This window comes from Ranitomeya imitator, chromosome 9 (assembly GCF_032444005.1).
Source record: "Ranitomeya imitator isolate aRanImi1 chromosome 9, aRanImi1.pri, whole genome shotgun sequence".
Classification (NCBI taxonomy): Eukaryota; Metazoa; Chordata; class Amphibia; order Anura; family Dendrobatidae; genus Ranitomeya; species Ranitomeya imitator.
In genome coordinates, this window is record NC_091290.1 from 8,350,509 (window position 1) to 8,372,539 (window position 22,031).

Here is a 22,031-nt window from a genome sequence, read left to right on the forward strand (position 1 = left end):
CCCTAGACATGTCTGGAAACTTGTGTCCTAGTCTTAAAGGAGACGTCACATTGGGCCGAGCAGATTAGTACCTGGTTTCTGGGATAGGATTCGCTATAGTTTTTATTTACTTTAATCCCCACTTGCTCTTTGCTCAGGAGTCCAGTGGGCGGTCCTACTCGGTGATTGACAGCTTTCCCCCTGTGCACAGATCGGTCATTCTAGTTTTGGGGTCCGGTGGGCTCTACAGTAAATCTCTAAATCCTGTAGTTTACAACTAATCTGAGCCTTGCCGGGGCCCAATGTAAATCGTACACCGGACCGGACGGTGGCCGCCATTACTGGACTTTGACGTCACATTGCAGCAGCCCAGATGTTGTAAAAGCTGTCAAGGTTTGCTGAGACTTGTAGTTCCACAAAACTGTAGTGCTGCTAGTTTCCGACCACTCGTGTAACGGCGCCTCCATGGCCAAACTCTCCTTGTCACCGTATGTACCCGCCATTGCTCCTCTCAAATCGTTTCTGCTCAGTTCTGCCTGCGTACGACCGCGCTGTACATGATAACCGCACAACCTGGTGGTGCAGGAACAATCGGCTGGATTTTGCTTCCGGCAATAAGAAGAAAAAAATGCAATGAATGTTTGAGCTGCAACAAAAGTGTAAAGAGGTTCTGCAGCGACGTGTTTGGTGCTGATGGGTATGTGGCATCCGCTCTGCTCGTGTGCAGCCGCTTCCATCACATCCCGAGGTCGGATCTTCGGCTTTTTGGTGCAGGATGTGCACATCATCAGGCCCCTTAGAAATTGGTAAAGTGGTCTTCCTCATCAGGAGGTGTGAGGCGCTGCTGACGCTCTGTCACTATGTCTCCGTCCTATTCCAAATCATTGGGCACTGAACTTGCCACAGCAGACATGGCGGTGAAGACCAGCCTTACATCTAGGGGTGCACCGTGCCCCCCGGCTCCTCCTGCAGCAGGACGAGCCTTACATCTAGGGGTGCACCGTGCCCCCCGGCTCCTCCTGCAGCAGGATGAGCCTTACATCTAGGGGTGCCCCCCGGCTCCTCCTGCAGCAGGACGAGCCTTACATCTAGGGGTGCACCCCGGCTCCTCCTGCAGCAGGACGAGCCTTACATCTAGGGGTGCACCCCAGCTCCTCCTGCAGCAGGACGAGCCTTACATCTAGGGGTGCCCCCCGGCTCCTCCTGCAGCAGGACGAGCCTTACATCTAGGGGTGCACCCCGGCTCCTCCTGCAGCAGGACGAGCCTTACATCTAAGGGTGCACCGTGCGCCCCGGCTCCTCCTGCAGCAGGACGAACCTTACATCTAGGGGTGCACCCCAGTTCCTCCTGCAGCAGGACGAGCCTTACATCTAGGGGTGCCCCCCGGCTCCTCCTGCAGCAGGACGAGCCTTATATCTAGGGGTGCACCCCGGCTCCTCCTGCAGCAGGACGAGCCTTACATCTAAGGGTGCACCGTGCGCCCCGGCTCCTCCTGCAGCAGGACGAACCTTACATCTAGGGGTGCACCCCAGTTCCTCCTGCAGCAGGACGAGCCTTACATCTAAGGGTGCACCGTGCGCCCCGGCTCCTCCTGCAGCAGGACGAGCCTTACATCTAGGGGTGCACCGTGCCCCCCGGTTCCTCCTGCAGCAGGACGAGCCTTACATCTAGGGGTGCGCCCCGGCTCCTCCTGCAGCAGGACGAGCCTTACATATAGGGGTGCGCCCCGGTTCCTCCTGCAGCAGGACGAGCCTTACATCTAGGGGTGCACCCCAGCTCCTCCTGCAGCAGGACGAGCCTTACATCTAGGGGTGCACCCCAGCTCCTCCTGCAGCAGGACGAGCCTTACATCTAAGGGTGCCCCCCGGCTCCTCCTGCAGCAGGACGAGCCTTACATCTAGGGGTGCGCCCCGGCTCCTCCTGCAGCAGGACGAGCCTTACATATAGGGGTGCGCCCCGGTTCCTCCTGCAGCAGGACGAGCCTTACATCTAGGAGTGCACCCCAGCTCCTCCTGCAGCAGGACGAGCCTTACATCTAGGGGTGCACCCCAGCTCCTCCTGCAGCAGGACGAGCCTTACATCTAAGGGTGCCCCCCGGCTCCTCCTGCAGCAGGACGAGCCTTACATCTAGGGGTGCGCCCCGGTTCCTCCTGCAGCAGGACGAGCCTTACATCTAAGGGTGCCCCCCGGCTCCTCCTGCAGCAGGACGAGCCTTACATCTAGGAGTGCCCCCCCGGTTCCTCCTGCAGCAGGACGAGCCTTACATCTAGGGGTGCGCCCCGGTTCCTCCTGCAGCAGGACGAGCCTTACATCTAGGGGTGCACCCCAGCTCCTCCTGCAGCAGGACGAGCCTTACATCTAGGGGTGCACCGTGCCCCCCGTCTCCTCCTGCAGCAGAATGAGCCTTATATCTAGGGGTGCGCCCCGGCTCCTCCTGCAGCAGGACGAGCCTTACATCTAGGAGTGCCCCCCCGGTTCCTCCTGCAGCAGGACGAGCCTTACATATAGGGGTGCACCGTGCCCCCCGGTTCCTCCTGCAGCAGGACGAGTCCTGTCTGCAATTCTTCCTCTGAGAATTTGTGGCGTTGACGACGGGTCCTCGGTGCGGTCGCAGTAATATTCTGTGGGTACAGGGGATTGCATCGTCTTTTGCTCATCGGACCGGTATCCACATTAATTCTCTTCTTGCCTTTTCTTTTTTTCCTCTAGTGTTCATCTAATCTGCAAAAATTCTGTGCTGCAAGAAATCCGCGGTCATGACCGACGACGGGGGAGGCCCTGCTGGGGGCAGCTTCTGGGAGGTGAGTGCACATGGGCTCCTAAAAATATAGATGTCTTTGATCCTGTCCATCAGCAAAACGATGGACTCCCATGAAGGATCCCCACGGAAGCCGTGGTCATAGGTTTACCGGCGGTATCGGCTTTAAAGTTCACCGGTCAGCAGGATTGTGCACAGCGACTACAGACAGTGTCAGGTCTGCACCATTATACTGATTACACTGATACCTGGTGATGAAATCCGTCTGGTTGTGTTTTTTTTTTTTTTTTTTTTTTAACTTCAGTTTTTAGTTAATGATATGCACACACTCCAGGGTGGGGCTGTGGGCGGGGTCTTCATCTGGTGCCCCGCCCTAGAGCACAGGCATATCCTTAACTAAAAATTGAAGGTAGATTAACAACAACCACAAGACAGATTTCATCACCAGGTATCGGTGTAATCAGTACAACTGCGCCGACCTGACACTGTAGGTTGTTGGGCAGTTTAATACTGCTCCATTATGAACAACAACCACGAAGGTGTGAATACAGCCTTAAAGGGGGTGTCAGACGGATATTCATGGCTTAGTCAGCAACAGATTGGTAGTTTCTGGCACCACTCCCGCTGGTCGAACACTGTATGGACAGAGCCTGAACGTCCCTGCTCCTTGCACCTTGTAGTGGGAGCTGACAGTGAATTCTTGTCCTGGCTAAAGAGATCCTTCTGCCAAACACAATGTCAAAGGCTCTGTGTAATCCATAAGTTTCTCTAAACTTCGATCTGTGTCTCAGTAGATCGCCATGTCCCCCTCCACCTCACTGTCTGCAGCAGGAGCCTCTCCCCTCTCTATTCTTTCGGCAGTGGGATCACGCAGCTCTTTCTACCTTTCTCTAGGCCGGTAACTACCGCCGCACCGTAAAGCGGATCGAGGACGGGAACCGGCTGTGCAATGACCTGGTCACCTGTTTCAGAGAGAGGGCCAAAATTGAGAAGAGTTATGCCCAACAACTGACTGACTGGAGCCGCAAATGGAAGGGCAGCTTGGAAAAGGGTAAGAGGTGGGAAAACGTGAGATGACTGAGCAATCATTAAGATGGGCTATGACCTCAGAGGGCAGGGGGTCTGGAGAACATCCAGACATCTTATGGCCTCGGGTCTGCAGAACGGGCCAGGTGTCCCCTCTGTAGGGTTATATGGCTTCAGGGGTCCGGAGAATGGGCCAGGCGTCCCCTCCGTAGGGTTATATGGCCTCAGGGGTCCAGAGAATGGGCCAGGCGTCCCCTCCGTAGGGTTATATGGCCTCAGTGGTGCTGGAGAATGGGCCAGGTGTCCCCTCCGTAGGGTTATATGGCCTCAGGGGTCCAGAGAATGGGCCAGGCGTCCCCTCCGTAGGGTTATATGGCCTCAGTGGTGCTGGAGAATGGGCCAGGTGTCCCCTCCGTAGGGTTATATGGCCTCAGGGGTCTGGAGAATGGGCCAGGCGTCCCCTCCGTAGGGTTATATGGCCTCAGGGGTCCGGAGAATGGGCCAGGTGTCCCCTCTGTAGGGTTATATGGCCTCAGGGGTCCGGAGAATGGGCCAGGTGTCCCCTCCGTAGGGTTATATGGCCTCAGGGGTCTGGAGAATGGGCCAGGCGTCCCCTCCGTAGGGTTATATGGCCTCAGTGGTTCTGGAGAACGGGCCAGGCGTCCCCTCCGTAGGGTTATATGGCCTCGGGTCTGCAGAACGGGCCAGGTGTCCCCTCTGTAGGGTTATATGGCTTCAGGGGTCCGGAGAATGGGCCAGGCGTCCCCTCCGTAGGGTTATATGGCCTCAGGGGTCCGGAGAATGGGCCAGGCGTCCCCTCCGTAGGGTTATATGGCCTCAGGGGTCCGGAGAATGGGCCAGGCGTCCCCTCCGTAGGGTTATATGGCCTCAGGGGTCCGGAGAATGGGCCAGGCGTCCCCTCCGTAGGGTTATATGGCCTCAGTGGTGCTGGAGAATGGGCCAGGTGTCCCCTCCGTAGGGTTATATGGCCTCAGGGGTCTGGAGAACGGGCCAGGCGTCCCCTCCGTAGGGTTATATGGCCTTGGGTTCTGGAGAATGGGCCAGGCGCCCCCGTAGGGTTATATGGCCTCAGGGGTCTGGAGAATGGGCCAGGCGCCCCCGTCGGGTTATATGGCCTCAGGGGTCTGGAGAATGGGCCAGGGGTCCCCCGTCGGGTTATATGGCCTCAGGGGTCTGGAGAATGGGCCAGGTGTCCCCCGTAGGGTTATATGGCCTCAGGGGTCTGGAGAATGGGCCAGGTGTCCCCCGTAGGGTTATATGGCCTCAGGGGTCTGGAGAATGGGCCAGACGTCTCCGCCTTTTGGCTGCCGGCCGCCCGTGATCTCTTATCCTGGATGTAAAATGTTGTGGGCTTAACTCCCTTGGGGTCTCTGCACGCGGGGGCACTGCAGATGTGTTGCTGTGTCCGCTTCAATAGGTGGTGGTCCCGTGTGCTCAGACCCTGGAAGGACCAAAAATCTCTTCTCCTTGCAGTAGAGGGTTGTGGTAAAGGGCCCCAGACGAGACTTTATGGTAACTGGCTCCTGTAGAAGGTCAATGTGGGCGCAGGGACGAGTGCAGTAACCCTAATCCTTGTTGCGTCGTGTGATCTTTCTGTAAATAAGATCCGGTAAGTGGTGAATCCGGTTCCTCCAGTTCTGTGGCGTCTGACACGACCCGAGTGCTTCCTTACCGTCGCTGTAAAGCCCAGGGGATCTGACGGTCAAACCACACAGAAGCGAAAAATGTGCCTGACTTACACGCCGATGTCAGGCCCGGACACATCTGTCGCTGGGCCCCGGAGCCGGTGACGACACGCCGTAGGGACCACGCCGTGCAACCTGAGACTGATGCACATGTACAGCAAAATGCAACAGCCCAATGCTGAACTCCTGCAGCCACTACAACCCCCATCCTCTCGGTACTCCTTGCAGGACTACTGCTGTGTGCACAGTGCTGGCAGGCGGTCGCATACTGCAGCCCATTGTCAGGTGCTGTCCTCCTTCAGCTGCCGCTGATTAAGACCAGGAGGAGCAAAGAGACTGCCAGCTCACTGAGGAGTCGGATTACAGCTGCCTATTCAGATCGCTGGATGAGGGAAGAGAAGGACTGATTTATCACTACAGTGCGCTGCTACACGAATCAATACTGCTGTATAATGGTCTTTATGCTGCATCTTTCTAGTAAATGTTTTTTCACCCCAGAGCTGGATTCACAGCCACACTGCTCAGGGAATTATAAAGGGAACTATCCAGTGTGGTTGTGAATCCAGCTCTGGAGTGAGATAAAATACTTATTAGAAAGCAGCAGCTTGGTGGTCCGTATATAGAAGAACTGGTCAGTGAATCCTTCATCGGGCTGAGATACTATCATTTCCATAATTCATCTTCTGATTTTTGTTTTATTTAATTCCAGTGCAGGATTCATGGCTCAGTATTGCTTATTTCTCCATGCTGCTGCTTTCTAGGAAGTGTTTTCACCCTAGCTTGATTAACAACTAAACTGTTTAGTTTGCTGTATAATTTCCTCCTTTCTGCTGCTTTCTAATTGGTGATTTTTATCCCTGCCCAGTGCAGCGTTAACAGCTACAATGCTCAGTACTGCTGTAACATGGCTGAGAGAACAAAACTAGTGAAAACTGCTGGCTATGTCATGTAATATCTGGTAATAGTGTTATTCCTCATGGACACAGGATGGCATATTCTGAATAGTCAGGTGACGCGTACAATCTAACTAGTAGATGATGTTTTCCCCCTTCACTGCCCGCAGGTCCTCAGTACGGCACCCTGGAGAAGGCCTGGAACGCTTTCCTCACCGCTGCAGATTCCCTCAGCGAGATCCACACTGAGCTGAGGAATCAACTATGGGATGAAGACAGCGGGAAGGTGCGGGACTGGCAGAAGGAAGCCTACCACAAGCAGATGATCGGAGGCTTTCGAGAGACTAAGGAGTCGGAGGACGGGTTCAGCAAAGCGCAGAAACCCTGGGTGAAGAAACTTAAAGATGTAAGTGTCCTATGCTACAAATACATTGGGGGGTGGAGTGAGAAGTCTGGGTAATTTCACCATTGCCCCATTGGAGATGGCTTCCAAAACGTTTAGCCCTCGTTACACAGCTCAACGCTTCTGTATAATATCATCCATGCTGCTGATTTCTAGTAAGTGTTGGCTCTCATCTCAGAGCTGGATTCATAGCTACATTACGCAGTACTGGACAACGTCCTCACTCCTGTTATCTAGTGCTTTGTCTTATCTCTTTGCTGGAATCATGGGTACAAACATGGGTACTTCTGTATAATATCCTCCATACTATCACTTTCTATTAATTTAATCTCATCCCAGTGCTGGATTCACAGCTACACAGCTCAGGGCATGTCATAAGGAACTGTACAGCAGATATTCACTACTGTATACATGGTGTATGTATAGTAGAGCTTGAAAATAGTTAGGAGAGGTGATTGTAATCCCCGTCCAGATCGATGGGAATTCTGACCTGCTCTTCAGTCAGTGATGTGTTAGGGCCCTGTTCTTTATTTGGGGGGGGGGGGGGGGGGAGGGGGGCTACATATACAGATTCATAGTTTTATTTGTTCTACTTTTTTTTTTTTCTTTACCCCGAGAAGTTTAGTGATTGGGAGTGATCGCCTCCATTTCATGCACAAGTGCTCTAAAAATATTCCCATTAGGAAATCGCTCAGTTTATTGTTTCCCTGGAAGTTTATAAAACTCTTGTCCTGTATCTTGGGAGTGGGACCAGACGAGGTGACCGCCCGGTGACATTACATTGTGCATGCTGCTAATGTATAAATGCTGGGAATCTGTGGCCGAGGTGGTGACACGGGAAATGGTTTCTCCTTTTTAAAGTTTCCTTCCTTCTTAGAGAAGAAAATCTGTCTAAACTGTATTGTTTTGTTTTTTTTTCACCTGGAAACAATCAGCAAGTTGTTGTGCATCTGGCTTAATGTGTCTTCTATAATTCCAGTGCATAATGCCGCCCTCCAGGGAGCGGCCTCTGGTCTCGTCTCTGCCCGTAGCTCCCGGTATCAGTCACACAACACCCGTTCCATTGAACATTATCACAAAATTGGTTGCATTTATATTTTTTTTTCTTAAAACGATCCTTTTAATTTTTTTTACTTTACAGGTCGAGACAGCAAAAAGGCGTTACCACGCGGCCCGGAAGGACGAGCGGTCGGCACAAGTGCGAGAGGATCATTCAAAGGCTGACGCCTCCGTGTCACAAGAGCAAATCCGCAAATTACAGGAACGGGTGGAGCGGAGCAGCCAGGAGGCGGAGAAGGTCAGAAGCTGAGAGATCATCTTGAAAGGCTTCTCCCTAGGACTGGTCCTCACCATCAGATCATGGCGCCCCCACTGAGCGGCCGGGTGACCGGTGTACTGCGGCGGGTCAGCACAGCTCACTACACCATGTAGTGGCCATTCTCGGTACTGCAGATCACTCACTTCAATGGGAGCTGCAGAACTGAGAACTGACTCTGCACGGTGCACTCTTGGCCACCTCTGATCACGTATATTGGCTTCTCCTAAGGACTCGTCCATACTTTTTTTTTTTTGTAGCGTCTTTCCCCTAAGGGTAAACCTAATTTTGCTTTGTCCTGAACGTGCCGCAGGAGAAGGGTGTGTACGAGAAAGCCCTGGATGAGCTGAACCGATACAACCCCCGCTACATGGAGGACATGGAGCAGCAATTCGAGAGCTGCCAGGAGGCCGAGCAGAAGAGACTTCGCTTCTTTAAAGAGATGCTGCTGGATTTTCACAAGCACCTTGATCTCTCCAGCAAAGACAGGTAATGCCGGGCGGTGCTGTCCAGGGTGCGTGCTGTCTGGGGTCCTGGGGCGGTGCTGTCCAAACACTCGGCCACTTCTGGATTTTCTGTCCATAAAACGCTGACCCTTCTGGGCTGAAATATCTCCCTATTTGTCCTAAACCTTCCCCCCCACCCCACCCCCACCCACCTGGAAGCTGCCCCCGGCCCCTCGTGGCTCTCCTGTGGGGTTACGTGGCCGGCGCTCTGGCTTTGATCATGTTTTCTTTGCTCTCTTGCAGCTTCCATGCTTTGTACCGCGACCTCCACCAGGGCATCGGGGCGGCTGACGATCAGCAGGACCTGAAATGGTGGAGGAACACCCACGGGCCGGGCATGGCTATGAACTGGCCGCAGTTTGAGGTACCGTCCATACTGGTTTGGTTACTTGTGTTTTGATATTGCATCTCTGCCCCATTAAGGTGATTGGGATGCAATACCTCATGCAACCTGTGGACAGTTGTGGCACTCTTCTTGGACTGCTGTGAAGAAACCAATGTGCCTGCTGCTCTTGGCTTCTCGCATTTTGTTTTTCTCGAGCTACAAGGAATCGGACTTCAGTTTTATCCCAGCTGAGTTTAAAGGGTTTTCTCTGACTTAACTATTGATGACCGATCCTTAGGATAACTGGGCGGGGGTCCGAGATCTCCAGCAATCACTGGATGTACAATGACCGAACCGGCGCCTCTCCATACACCGTGTAGTGGCCGTGCTCTGTACTGCGGCTCTGCTCCCATTCACTTCAGTATGAGGACGGCCATTTCCTCGGTTACATGGTCATCGCCGCAGCTGCGGGAACCCTACTGATCTGATATTCAGGACCTTTCCTGAGGCCTCGTGACTGGCAGCGGACCCCTATAACAGTCTGGTCAGCGGATATCCCCCTGTCGGGGTCCTGTTTGCCTTTTTCTAGTCGCTGTGAAGTTTTCCTTCCTGATCTCCTGGTTGTGGCTTCGGTCTTCCCAGGATAAACTTCCTCCCGACCTGTAAATGGCTGTAAATAATTGTTGGAATTTGCACTTTGAAGAATTAATCAGTTTCTTGTGGGAGGAAAAAAAAACTTCCTGCAAAATTCTTAAGTGCGGAGAGAGAAAAAAAATCTACTGTGGTTAAAAGTTCACCTAGGAGGGCTGTGGGGGGCGGCGCTGGTGTTTGCTCTGCGGTTTGTGGGTTTCCCTTCCCCTAGTGGTAATACTGTCCTGGTATATGGGGGGCACAATGCCTGGAAGATGTGGGGGTGCAGGATGGACGTTATATCTGAGGGGGCCATCAGCAGATACTTTATGGATTTTTATTTCCCCCCCTTTGCACCTAAAATCCAGGAATGGTCTCCTGAGACACAGAGGCCAATCAGCAAGAAGGAGCGCAGCAGTAAAAACGTGGAGGAGGTCACCCTCACTGGCATTGTGCCAGCCAAGGATGGGGTTTCAGCCGGGACCCCCACCCAGCAGCTGAACCGCGGGTGAGTCAGACGTTCTCCGATCCTCACCCCCATTAGTGCAGATTGTCGGCGCGGCGACATCCGACCACGGGCTTCATAGGACGTGGGACCTCCTTCTTGTGTATTAGAACAGCTGGAAAGCTGCAGGTGAACCCCGACCTGAGACTTGCACCCCCATTGTGCCACAGGCTGCCATGACATGCTGGGAGTTGTGGCCTTAAAGCTATTGCCAAACTGCAACTCCGAGCACGCCGTGACCATCCGTCGCTTTCCAACTGTTGTATAACTACCACCCCCATCATACCCTGGGTTAACAGCTGCGTCAGAGCCACAACTCCCATCATGTTAGGGCAGTCTGGGCCATCAGGACATGATGGGACTTATAATCTCACCATGGCCGGACAGTGACCTTGTGCCCTGATGGCCGCAGTTCAGCAGCTGAGCCTCAGGCTGTCGTGGTGTGCCGGAGCCATGGATTTGGGAAGACTATACCAGACCATGAGACTGACCAGTTTGCCCCCGTTATGGTGCTGAGACGTGGGACACGGAGGGTTTGGCCTCGTTTTACGATCTGTTTGACGTCCCCCTCCCAGGTTTTCCTACGCAGATGAAGACCAGGATTTCTATGCCACTTTAACGGATAACCGACGTTCAGAGTCAGTACAGGCCGCTCGTCGGCTGCCCCCGCGGACGCAGGGTCCTTGTCTATACTTTCTCTTTGGTGGCGGGTTTCCTCGGCTGACCTCTCCTTCATGGACCTCTTCTAATTAGAGACTCTACCGCTTTCTCTTCACTTCTGTCCTCTGGGTGGTGATCGGTGGTTATGGGGTCACTGGGGCATTTCTGCTGGTCAAAGTCTTTATCTGGATGAGATCATCGTCCTTTTTGTTTCATTTACCCTGTAAAGAGCATTTCCCAAAAAATGCCCCTGACACCGCGCATTGGTGAAAACACCGGACATTAAGGGGTTTTCCAGGACGCAAGCACTAAAGACATTGCCTCTGTGAAGGACACACTGCCAGTGAGGTCGCATGCTGAGCTGCAATACCAGACACTGCCACGGTTGTGTGGTGGCGCCCACTTGGCTGCGTAAGGTTTGGCTCTCCTCATTAATGGCTCTGATCCTCATTAAGGCCCCTCACACGTCCGTGTCTCTAGTAGGTGGTGACCGTTTTCTTACATACTGAAGACTCTCACACATGCACACCCATTATATTCTATAGGGCTGCGCACACGTCGTTGTGTTCACACACGTAGACATGTCCGTTTTTCCAGCAGCACAGGCGTCCTACATCCGCACACGGATGACATAGGTGTGAATCTGTGTGACAGATGTTTAAGTGTTAGATGTGCAAAGATGGAGTAGAGAATGTCCGTGGGATACATAGTCGGTGCCGTGCGTGTGAAGCTTTCTGTACTTGTAATTGGCTTATAATTTAAGAACATGTAGGGTCTCTCCTATTTTTAATATCCAGCAGAGGCTAAGCAGGCCGATATTGATAGCCTGGGAAGGGGCCATGGATATTGTCCCCTTCCAAGGCTAAGACCAGCTCACAGCTGTTTGCTTGCCTTCAGCTGGTTATTGAAAATAGGGGAACCTCACGCCACTTTTTTCCCCTCATTTATTAGCTAAATAAATGTACAGTAAACTACACAGGGCACTAATGTATAACCTCCGACATCTTGTGTTCTCTGTTTGCACATTTAACACGTAAACATCTGTAACGTGTATTCTCCGTGCTATTCCAGTACGTGGCACACGGATGGTTCATACGGACGTCACCAATACTGGGAATATTGGGATGTGTGAAGGAGGCCGGATGGAAGGAGCTTCTGCCTGGAGCCGGCGGCTGTGGCTGCAATGGAGCCAGCACAGTTTAGACAATGCCCCCTGGGAGGAAGGTCCACAAGTCTCCTCTCCTCCAGGCGCCTCCTATACTGTTGGTGGCGGAATCCCCTTAGACTCCGATTTGGGGTAAAATCTGCACAGACGAGGCCTAAGGTTCCCCCGTTGTGTCCGTCCTGGAAAACTCCTTAAGAACGTCTTTCCTCTTGGCGTTGTTGGGTGACGTCTCTCCCGGTCTATACGGGCTCATATCATGCGCGCGGACGCATGTTGGGTGGCGTTGCTCTGCAGGGTCTCTCTCGTCTGCCGTGGTCATTAACCCTTGTGCTTCTTGCAGCGCTGTGAAAGACGACGGCTCGGAGTGGTCCGAAGATGAAAGTCCTAAAAAGTCACTGGACAGTAATGGTCGGGAGGCGTCACAGGTAGAGGGCGTGCGTGTGCGGGCGCTGTATGATTACACTGGACAGGAGGCTGACGAGCTGAGCTTTTCGGCAGGTATACACCACTAACCTTCCCTTAACTCCCCTCCTGTCTCCTTATCCACAGGCACGTACCCCGCACCCCCATCCTCCATCCCTGGTCAGGCCTAGTGCATGAATCCGGCAGAGCCCGCAGGCTGGCACCCTGCATGGTGCACGCACCTCGCTACCACGTTCTCCACCCACCATTAACACCGCACTAATTACTGTACTAATGTCAGCCACACGACGCTGGCACCGGAGGAGACGCCGCTCCGGTCATCCAACACGTGTGGTGCAGAGAATACCGCGACTCTGTCCTCAGTCAGAAAATGCAAGAATGGCGCCACCCCTGTCTTCAGGGGGTATGTGGTATTACAACTCGGCCCCACTAACCACAGGAGCGGAGCTGCAATAAATACAGCAGGGTGGCGCTGTTCAATTTAAAGGGAAACTCCTCCTCTCGGAGCCTTTAATATCTCTGCTACTTAAGAGGTTGTAAGTGACCTCCTGTTTATGGAATGGGGAGAATTGTCTGATCACTGGGGGTCCTCGGACCCCTGAGAACGGGGCTGGGGTACCTCCGCTGCATTCGTTTCCATGGGGCTGCCGGAGATGGGTGAGCGCTGCTCTGTCCTCGGCCCCTTCCAGGAGGGGATCTGCAGATCTGTTCTCTGGATCTCGCAGGTCCCAGCGGTCGGATCCTGAGTGATCAGTAAGATCTGGACAATCTCCTGTAACTTTATTACCTCCTGTATTGTGTGCACTGTTCACACGGCTCCTCTGAGGCTTCCAGAATGTGTTTTTTCCTTCTCTCTGCTGCTTCGCTGACCATCAACTGATGACAGGTTTATTAGATGTGTGGCGACTGGTTATAAATGGCGCTTCGCTGTCTACGTGCCCATACACCTCAGTGGGAGGGCTGCCCGGGGGTCCAGACTGAAGGACTGGACCTTTCCTATATGAACACGCATGCACATTCTGCTGAGCGGAGCGTGCATATGTATGGGCGAGTGGATTCCTAAACTGATCTGTCATGGCCCTTTTACAGGACTGGTAAAAACATGGCTCCTTTCTTGCTAAAACCAGCGCCACCCGTGTCCTGAGGTTGTGTGTGGTACTGCAACTCTGCTCTGTTCACTTCTTTGGAAACCTGCTGCAGTCTCAGACAGGACCCCTGAGGTAGCGGCGGGGCGCTGACTCTGGAAGAGGGAGGCTGCGTCTCATTAAATCAGAATGAAGTGGATATTAAAGGCGTCTACAGCACCACCCCTGATTGTAGGCTGCATCTGGTACTGCAATACGTGCCCCATTGTAGTGAATGCAGCGAGGGCACTGTTAATAAAAGCATTGGAAGATGTAGAGAGCAGCTGTGCGCAGAGATGGCGCCATTACTATAGTGACGGGGTCTCATACATTACTTATATAGCAGATTGTAGTTACTCGTGTCCCCCCTGGAAGAATCACAAGGTAAGTGACGAATTGATTGCGCGTGCGGGCAGATTGGAGCATTTGTAATGCCCATAGAGGTCACTGGGCACCGTGCACACAGGAAGGACGCTGCACGCGATCTGTAAAACCTACATGAAGTTGTGCAGTTTTCACCGTCTGCATTGCAATGGCTTAAAGGGGTTGTCCAGGCAAGTAGTGTTGATGTTGCCCACTGATATCGGGTTGTGCAGGTCCGGGCGCCCCATGATCAGATCTGGAACAGCGCTGTGCTATACACCGTATAGTGGCCGTTCTGGGTACTGCAGCTCGGATCCATTCACTCATATAGGAGGTGAACTACAGTACCCAGAGCGGACTGTATGGCGCTGTTCTGGATCTGTGCCCTTTATACATGTGGCTACCATGGGACCGGCAGCTCCACCCATGTGATATCATATTGTGACGTCCCGGACATCCCCTTTAAGTCCTGCTGTCTGTGTAATTCTGGTGACTTACGGCCTCGTATTCTCTCACGTGTCCAGGAGAAGAGCTCGTGAAGCTGGGCTCTGAAGATGAGCAGGGCTGGTGCCGCGGACGTCTCCTCTCTGGGAAAACCGGACTTTATCCTGCAAACTACGTGGAGGACGTCGTGTCCTGAGTGTGCACCCCGAGCGCGGACCCTCCCAAGGACGGGGGGCCGGTCTATGAACATTGGAGACTTCTAGTGAATCCATTGCTGCTTTTACCATATTATTTTAGACATGCCGTTACACATATATATATATATATATTTTTTTTTTTCTTAAATTGTACCCAGATCTTGGCCCGGCTGCGCCCCAGGGATGTGCGGCGTACATAGTCCAGGTGGGCTCGAGTGGACCGCCCACATGTATATAGCAAAGGTCCGAAATACACGAAAGTTCTTCCTCCAAACCCTCGTCTGATGGGACCGACCCGGACTGCGACCGATCCTCCTCCCCCGGTCCGGTGCGCACAGATGTGACGGGCGCCCTGAGGGATTTATTTTTATACTGCCCATGTTTGCACAGAGGTAGAACCGTCCCTGCGAGGTGGCGGATCTATGAACCCCTTGATGTCGCACCGCCTTGTCCCCGCTAGATACACGGGCGGTTCCCTAATAATGGGGTTCTGGGTCTCTGATATCCTGTAATTTGGGGGTTTAGTCGCGGTGACGCTAGAGATCGCTCCCTGTGTCGTGTCCCCGCTCGCTCTGCGCCGTCTCGCCAATTTCGGGTTCAGCATGAGACTTGTCGAGCTCGGGGCAGATCGAGCCTCTTGTGCCATCTCATCATGCAAGTGCCCTTATTGTGAACAATGTATTTTCTATTTAAATGATAATAAAATCCACGTTGTTTTTACCCCGTGTGTCGGCGTCTGCTGCCGTGTGTGGGGGGATGGACGTTTTACAGGTGGAATTGGTGTAAAAAAAAAAAAATCACCAAAGTAGTACACCTACCCCGGCCCGGCACCGCACCGCTCCCCTCCCCAGGTCCCTTCCGTTATTCTTCAGAAATTGGTGCAAAGTGTGAGCCAACCAGGAGGTGATAAAACATCGCACAAGTGGCTAAAGCTTCGTCCAATCTGTCAGCCGGACCACACGATCTCTCCACCCGGGGGTCCGCAGCAGTATGCAGCCCCCTCTGCTTCCCATCGGCCGCTCTGGTTAATTGGACGTTCTGATTGTGAGCCCCAATGACGACATGGAGCGACATGAGCGGTGACTTGATTTAAGTCTGTCTGCCAAAGAAGGTTGGAACCAATTTGTTTCCTGGCAGACACCACAGTTTAGGTTTTGCAATCGATTTCTAAAAATGTGATAAAGTGGCCACTGATGTCCTGGATTGAAGGGGTTAAAGTCATTTTCTGAGCAGTGACACCAGGATGGCGCCACCTGGTGGTAGAAGAAGGGTAGATGGCAATCACGGTTGTGCTACAATTTGAGCAGCGTTTAAAAGATCTTTCTCCTTCTAAATATGGAAAAGTTCACCGCAATTCTACAGATCCTATTACATTGGAGCCGCCACCTTAGAGTTGCCATTTTTAAAGGGATATGCCCCTTCTTAAAGGGGACTTGTTTCCAGGTCAAAATGGACAGATTTACTCTGTCTTCCTGCCGTTCCCCTAAGTAATCCTAATTTTTTTTTTTTTTCTATTTCATTAAATTGATCAAAATTCGTTTGGAAATGGATGAAAATATTATTATAAATGTTTCTTCTGCCTGAGGTTTTAACACTATTTTTTTTCAGGAGTTTTTGTAGCAGAAACTTTCCAATTTAAACATGGTTTTTGGAGATTTTTCTGATAGGAAAAACTCACCCCCCAATAAATTAAATTTGTGCATATACCCCAAGGGTCCTGAGGAGCAGAAGCTAGAAGGTGACATTAGGCTGCCCTTCCCTGAGTTAAAGGGACGTGTCCAGGTGACCGCTATCATTTAAGATGGAACTCCATTATAAAGGAAATTGCGTATAAAGGCATCGAGTGGCGCTGATACAAAGTCACAGTTCTCGTTCATTCGACAAATGTTGAACGGCCTTGTGATGGACTTCTAATATAAAGCTTGTTGGATGCAGCAGAGCTGCGCATGTCACATTTCTTGGACATCTTGGACTGATCCCTTTAACACTTATATTGTGATATTAACGAGCTGCTAGAAATAATTGGTGTTTTATGTGAAAATGTCTCGTCATGACGTCGGCGTTGCTGCTTGGACTTGGTATAATGTCTAGTCTACAGCTGACGTTACTTTGTGGAAATCTGACCACAAAGTGTAAAAGCCGCCAATGACTGCGTGACTCCATCCGCTGCGCCAGATACAGACTCGGCCCCACTACATCAGAGCAACAGATAATGCGCCATCTGGTGGTCATATGTGTAAATGACACCTTTCCTAGAAAACTGTCATAATTATTTGATTTTCTTTTGAAATTATATCTTTCTCATCAGTCCATAACGTTCCTCATTTACAGCACCGCGCTAGATCCGCCATCTTTCCACACCCGCTGCATCCAACCTTTATGATAAGGAATGGAAGACTGCAGACACGGCTCGCACACAGTATATGGCTGCTGTTCACAGTTGAGGCTTGTGAAGTGGCTTTGTGCAAGATTGCCTAATCCCAAACATGCAAGCGCCATATTGGTACACCTTATCGTAGAAGTGATGAAAGTTTTTTTTGTAATCGAGAAAAGTAAATTTAAAATAAAAAAAAATTCTGTGACCTCGTTAAAATAGTAATGAGGACATAGAACATCCGGACCTGGTTCACATCTGGCTGGATCTTGGTCCACTGGTGACCACAGCCAGAAGAGGAGCCCATTGCAGGAATATAGCTTCTCATAATACACAATTCCACCTGATTTGGAGCTGGATGTGGCCCCCTTACATTCTGGGCCCCTGTGCGGCTGCAGAGGTTGCTTTGGAGCTGGATGTGGCCCCCTTACATTCTGGGCCCCTGTGCGGCTGCAGAGGTTGCTTTGGAGCTGGATGTGGCCCCCTTACATTCTGGGCCCCTGTTCGGCTGCTGAGGTTGCTTTGGCGCTGGATGTGGCCCCTTACATTCTGGGCCCCTGTGCGGCTGCTGAGGTTGCTTTGGAGCTGGATGTGGCCCCTTACATTCTGGGCCCCTGTGCGGCTGCAGAGGTTGCTTTGGAGCTGGATGTGGCCCCCTTACATTCTGGGCCCCTGTGCGGCTGCTGAGGTTGCTTTGGAGCTGGATGTGGCCCCCTTACATTCTGGGCCCCAGTGCGGCTGCAGAGGTTGCTTTGGAGCTGGATGTGGCCTCTTACATTCTGGGCCCCAGTGCGGCTGCAGAGGTTGCTTTGGAGCTGGATGTGGCCTCTTACATTCTGGGCCCCTGTGCGAATGCTGAGGTGCTTTGGAGCTGGATGTGGCCCCTTACATTCTGGGCCCCTGTGCGGCTGCTGAGGTTGCTTTGGAGCTGGATGTGGCCTCTTACATTCTGGGCCCCTGTGCGAATGCTGAGGTGCTTTGGAGCTGGATGTGGCCCCTTACATTCTGGGCCCCTGTGCGGATGCAGAGGTTGCTTTGGAGCTGGATGTGGCCCCTTACATTCTGGGCCCCTGTGCGGATGCAGAGGTTGCTTTGGAGCTGGATGTGGCCCCCTTACATTCTGGACCCCTGTGCGGCTGCTGAGGTTGCTTTGGAGCTGGATGTGGCCCCCTTACATTCTGGGCCCCTGTGCGGCTGCTGAGGTTGCTTTGGAGCTGGATGTGGCCCCCTTACATTCTGGACCCCTGTGCGGCTGCTGAGGTTGCTTTGGAGCTGGATGTGGCCCCCTTACATTCTGGGCCCCTGTGCGGCTGCTGAGGTTGCTTTGGAGCTGGATGTGGCCCCTTACATTCTGGGCCCCTGTGCGGATGCAGAGGTTGCTTTGGAGCTGGATGTGGCCCCTTACATTCTGGGCCCCTGTGCGGATGCAGAGGTTGCTTTGGAGCTGGATGTGGCCCCTTACATTCTGGGCCCCTGTGCGGCTGCTGAGGTTGCTTTGGAGCTGGATGTGGCCCCCTTACATTCTGGGCCCCTGTGCGGCTGCTGAGGTTGCTTTGGAGCTGGATGTGGCCCCTTACATTCTGGACCCCTGTGCGGCTGCTGAGGTTGCTTTGGAGCTGGATGTGGCCCCCTTACATTCTGGACCCCTGTGCGGCTGCTGACGTTGCTTTGGAGCTGGATGTGGCCCCTTACATTCTGGACCCCTGTGCGGCTGCTGAGGTGCTTTGGAGCTGGATGTGGCCCCCTTACATTCTGGGCCCCTGTGCGGATGCTGAGGTTGCTTTGGAGCTGGATGTGGCCCCTTACATTCTGGGCCCCTGTGCGGATGCAGAGGTTGCTTTGGAGCTGGATGTGGCCCCCTTACATTCTGGGCCCCTGTGCGGCTGCTGAGGTTGCTTTGGAGCTGGATGTGGCCCCTTACATTCTGGGCCCCTGTGCGGCTGCTGAGGTTGCTTTGGAGCTGGATGTGGCCCCCTTACATTCTGGACCCCTGTGCGGCTGCTGACGTTGCTTTGGAGCTGGATGTGGCCCCTTACATTCTGGACCCCTGTGCGGCTGCTGAGGTGCTTTGGAGCTGGATGTGGCCCCCTTACATTCTGGGCCCCTGTGCGGATGCAGAGGTTGCTTTGGAGCTGGATGTGGCCCCTTACATTCTGGGCCCCTGTGCGGATGCTGAGGTTGCTTTGGAGCTGGATGTGGCCCCCTTACATTCTGGGCCCCTGTGCGGCTGCTGAGGTTGCTTTGGAGCTGGATGTGGCCCCTTACATTCTGGGCCCCTGTGCGGATGCAGAGGTTGCTTTGGAGCTGGATGTGGCCCCCTTACATTCTGGACCCCTGTGCGGCTGCTGAGGTTGCTTTGGAGCTGGATGTGGCCCCCTTACATTCTGGACCCCTGTGCGGCTGCTGACGTTGCTTTGGAGCTGGATGTGGCCCCTTACATTCTGGACCCCTGTGCGGCTGCTGAGGTGCTTTGGAGCTGGATGTGGCCCCCTTACATTCTGGGCCCCTGTGCGGCTGCTGAGGTGCTTTGGAGCTGGATGTGGCCCCCTTACATTCTGGGCCCCTGTGCGGATGCAGAGGTTGCTTTGGAGCTGGATGTGGCCCCCTTACATTCTGGGCCCCTGTGCGGCTGCTGAGGTGCTTTGGAGCTGGATGTGGCCCCCTTACATTCTGGGCCCCTGTGCGGATGCTGAGGTTGCTTTGGAGCTGGATGTGGCCCCTTACATTCTGGGCCCCTGTGCGGCTGCAGAGGTTGCTTTGGAGCTGGATGTGGCCCCCTTACATTCTGGGCCCCTGTTCGGCTGCAGAGGTTGCTTTGGAGCTGGATGTGGCCTCTTACATTCTGGGCCCCTGTGCGGCTGCTGAGGTGCTTTGGAGCTGGATGTGGCCCCTTACATTCTGGGCCCCTGTGCGGCTGCAGAGGTTGCTTTGGAGCTGGATGTGGCCTCTTACATTCTGGGCCCCTGTGCGGCTGCTGAGGTGCTTTGGAGCTGGATGTGGCCCCTTACATTCTGGGCCCCTGTGCGGCTGCAGAGGTTGCTTTGGAGCTGGATGTGGCCCCCTTACCTTCTGGGCCCCTGGCCCCTTACATTCTGGGCCCCTGTGCGGATGCTGAGGTTGCTTTGGAGCTGGATGTGGCCCCCTTACATTCTGGGCCCCTGTGCGGCTGCAGAGGTTGCTTTGGAGCTGGATGTGGCCCCCTTACATTCTGGGCCCCTGTGCGGCTGCAGAGGTTGCTTTGGAGCTGGATGTGGCCCCTTACATTCTGGGCCCCTGTGCGGCTGCAGAGGTTGCTTTGGAGCTGGATGTGGCCCCCTTACATTCTGGGCCCCTGTGCGGCTGCAGAGGTTGCTTTGGAGCTGGATGTGGCCCCTTACATTCTGGGCCCCTGTGCGGATGCTGAGGTTGCTTTGGAGCTGGATGTGGCCCCCTTACATTCTGGGCCCCTGTGCGGCTGCTGAGGTGCTTTGGAGCTGGATGTGGCCCCTTACATTCTGGGCCCCTGTGCGGCTGCAGAGGTTGCTTTGGAGCTGGATGTGGCCCCTTACATTCTGGGCCCCTGTGCGGCTGCAGAGGTTGCTTTGGAGCTGGATGTGGCCCCTTACATTCTGGGCCCCTGTGCGGCTGCAGAGGTTGCTTTGGAGCTGGATGTGGCCCCTTACATTCTGGGCCCCTGTGTGGCTGCTGAGGTGCTTTGGAGCTGGATGTGGCCCCCTTACATTCTGGGCCCCTGTGTGGCTGCTGAGGTGCTTTGGAGCTGGATGTGGCCCCCTTACATTCTGGGCCCCTGTGCGGCTGCTGAGGTTGCTTTGGAGCTGGATGTGGCCCCCTTACATTCTGGGCCCCTGTGCGGCTGCTGAGGTGCTTTGGAGCTGGATGTGGCCCCCTTACATTCTGGGCCCCTGTGCGGCTGCTGAGGTGCTTTGGAGCTGGATGTGGCCCCTTACATTCTGGGCCCCTGTGTGGCTGCTGAGGTGCTTTGGAGCTGGATGTGGCCCCCTTACATTCTGGGCCCCTGTGCGGCTGCAGAGGTTGCTTTGGAGCTGGATGTGGCCCCCTTACATTCTGGGCCCCTGTGCGGCTGCTGAGGTTGCTTTGGAGCTGGATGTGGCCCCCTTACATTCTGGGCCCCTGTGTGGCTGCTGAGGTGCTTTGGAGCTGGATGTGGCCCCCTTACATTCTGGGCCCCTGTGCGGCTGCTGAGGTTGCTTTGGAGCTGGATGTGGCCTCTTACATTCTGGGCCCCTGTGCGGCTGCAGAGGTTGCTTTGGAGCTGGATGTGGCCCCTTACATTCTGGGCCCCTGTGCGGCTGCTGAGGTTGCTTTGGAGCTGGATGTGGCCCCTTACATTCTGGGCCCCTGTGCGGCTGCAGAGGTTGCTTTGGAGCTGGATGTGGCCCCTTACATTCTGGGCCCCTGTGCGGCTGCTGAGGTTGCTTTGGAGCTGGATGTGGCCTCTTACATTCTGGGCCCCTGTGCGGCTGCAGAGGTTTCTTTGGAGCTGGATGTGGCCCCCTTACATTCTGGGCCCCTGTGTGGCTGCTGAGGTTGCTTTGGAGCTGGATGTGGCCCCTTACATTCTGGGCCCCTGTGCGGCTGCGGAGGTTTCTTTGGAGCTGGATGTGGCCCCCTTACATTCTGGGCCCCTGTGTGGCTGCTGAGGTTGCTTTGGAGCTGGATGTGGCCCCTTACATTCTGGGCCCCTGTGCGGCTGCGGAGGTTTCTTTGGAGCTGGATGTGGCCCCCTTACATTCTGGGCCCCTGTGTGGCTGCTGAGGTTGCTTTGGAGCTGGATGTGGCCCCTTATATTCAGGGCCCCTGTGCGGCTGCTGAGGTTGCTTTGGAGCTGGATGTGGCCCCTTATATTCAGGGCCCCTGTGCGGCTGCTGAGGTTGCTTTGGAGCTGGATGTGGCCCCTTATATTCAGGGCCCCTGTGCGGCTGCTGAGCTGCTTTGGAGCTGGATGTGGCCCCTTATATTCAGGGCCCCTGTTCGGCTGCTGAGGTTGCTTTGGAGCTGGATGTGGCCCCTTATATTCAGGGCCCCTGTTCGGCTGCTGAGGTTGCTTTGGAGCTGGATGTGGCCCCTTATATTCAGGGCCCCTGTGCGGCTGCTGAGGTTGCTTTGGAGCTGGATGTGGCCCCTTATATTCAGGGCCCCTGTGCGGCTGCTGAGCTGCTTTGGAGCTGGATGTGGCCCCTTACATTCTGGGCCCCTGTGCGGCTGCTGAGCTG

General features: G+C 54.1%; 1 protein-coding gene across 22 annotated transcripts in view; it reads left to right on the plus strand.

Moving 5' to 3' along the window:
* Positions 1-15,143, plus strand: part of PACSIN3 (protein kinase C and casein kinase substrate in neurons 3) — a 37,630-nt gene extending 22,487 nt beyond the window's left edge. For 10 of the 22 annotated variants that reach the window (XM_069739039.1, XM_069739038.1, XM_069739047.1 and 7 more), the window contains 10 exons: positions 2,690-2,781; positions 3,633-3,789; positions 6,534-6,769; positions 7,908-8,063; positions 8,395-8,570; positions 8,831-8,951; positions 9,911-10,050; positions 10,623-10,685; positions 12,213-12,370; positions 14,307-15,143. In XM_069739039.1, coding sequence (XP_069595140.1) covers positions 2,737-2,781; positions 3,633-3,789; positions 6,534-6,769; positions 7,908-8,063; positions 8,395-8,570; positions 8,831-8,951; positions 9,911-10,050; positions 10,623-10,685; positions 12,213-12,370; positions 14,307-14,422 — 1,368 coding nt within the window. In that variant the 5' untranslated portion in view covers positions 2,690-2,736 and the 3' untranslated portion in view covers positions 14,423-15,143. Of the gene's footprint in view, positions 1-2,689; positions 2,782-3,632; positions 3,790-6,533; positions 6,770-7,907; positions 8,064-8,394; positions 8,571-8,830; positions 8,952-9,910; positions 10,051-10,622; positions 10,686-12,212; positions 12,371-12,421 lie in introns of all 22 variants that reach the window. The other 12 variants (XM_069739049.1, XM_069739048.1, XM_069739055.1 and 9 more) reach the window with 4 other exon arrangements.
* Positions 15,144-22,031: the final 6,888 nt, after the last annotated feature.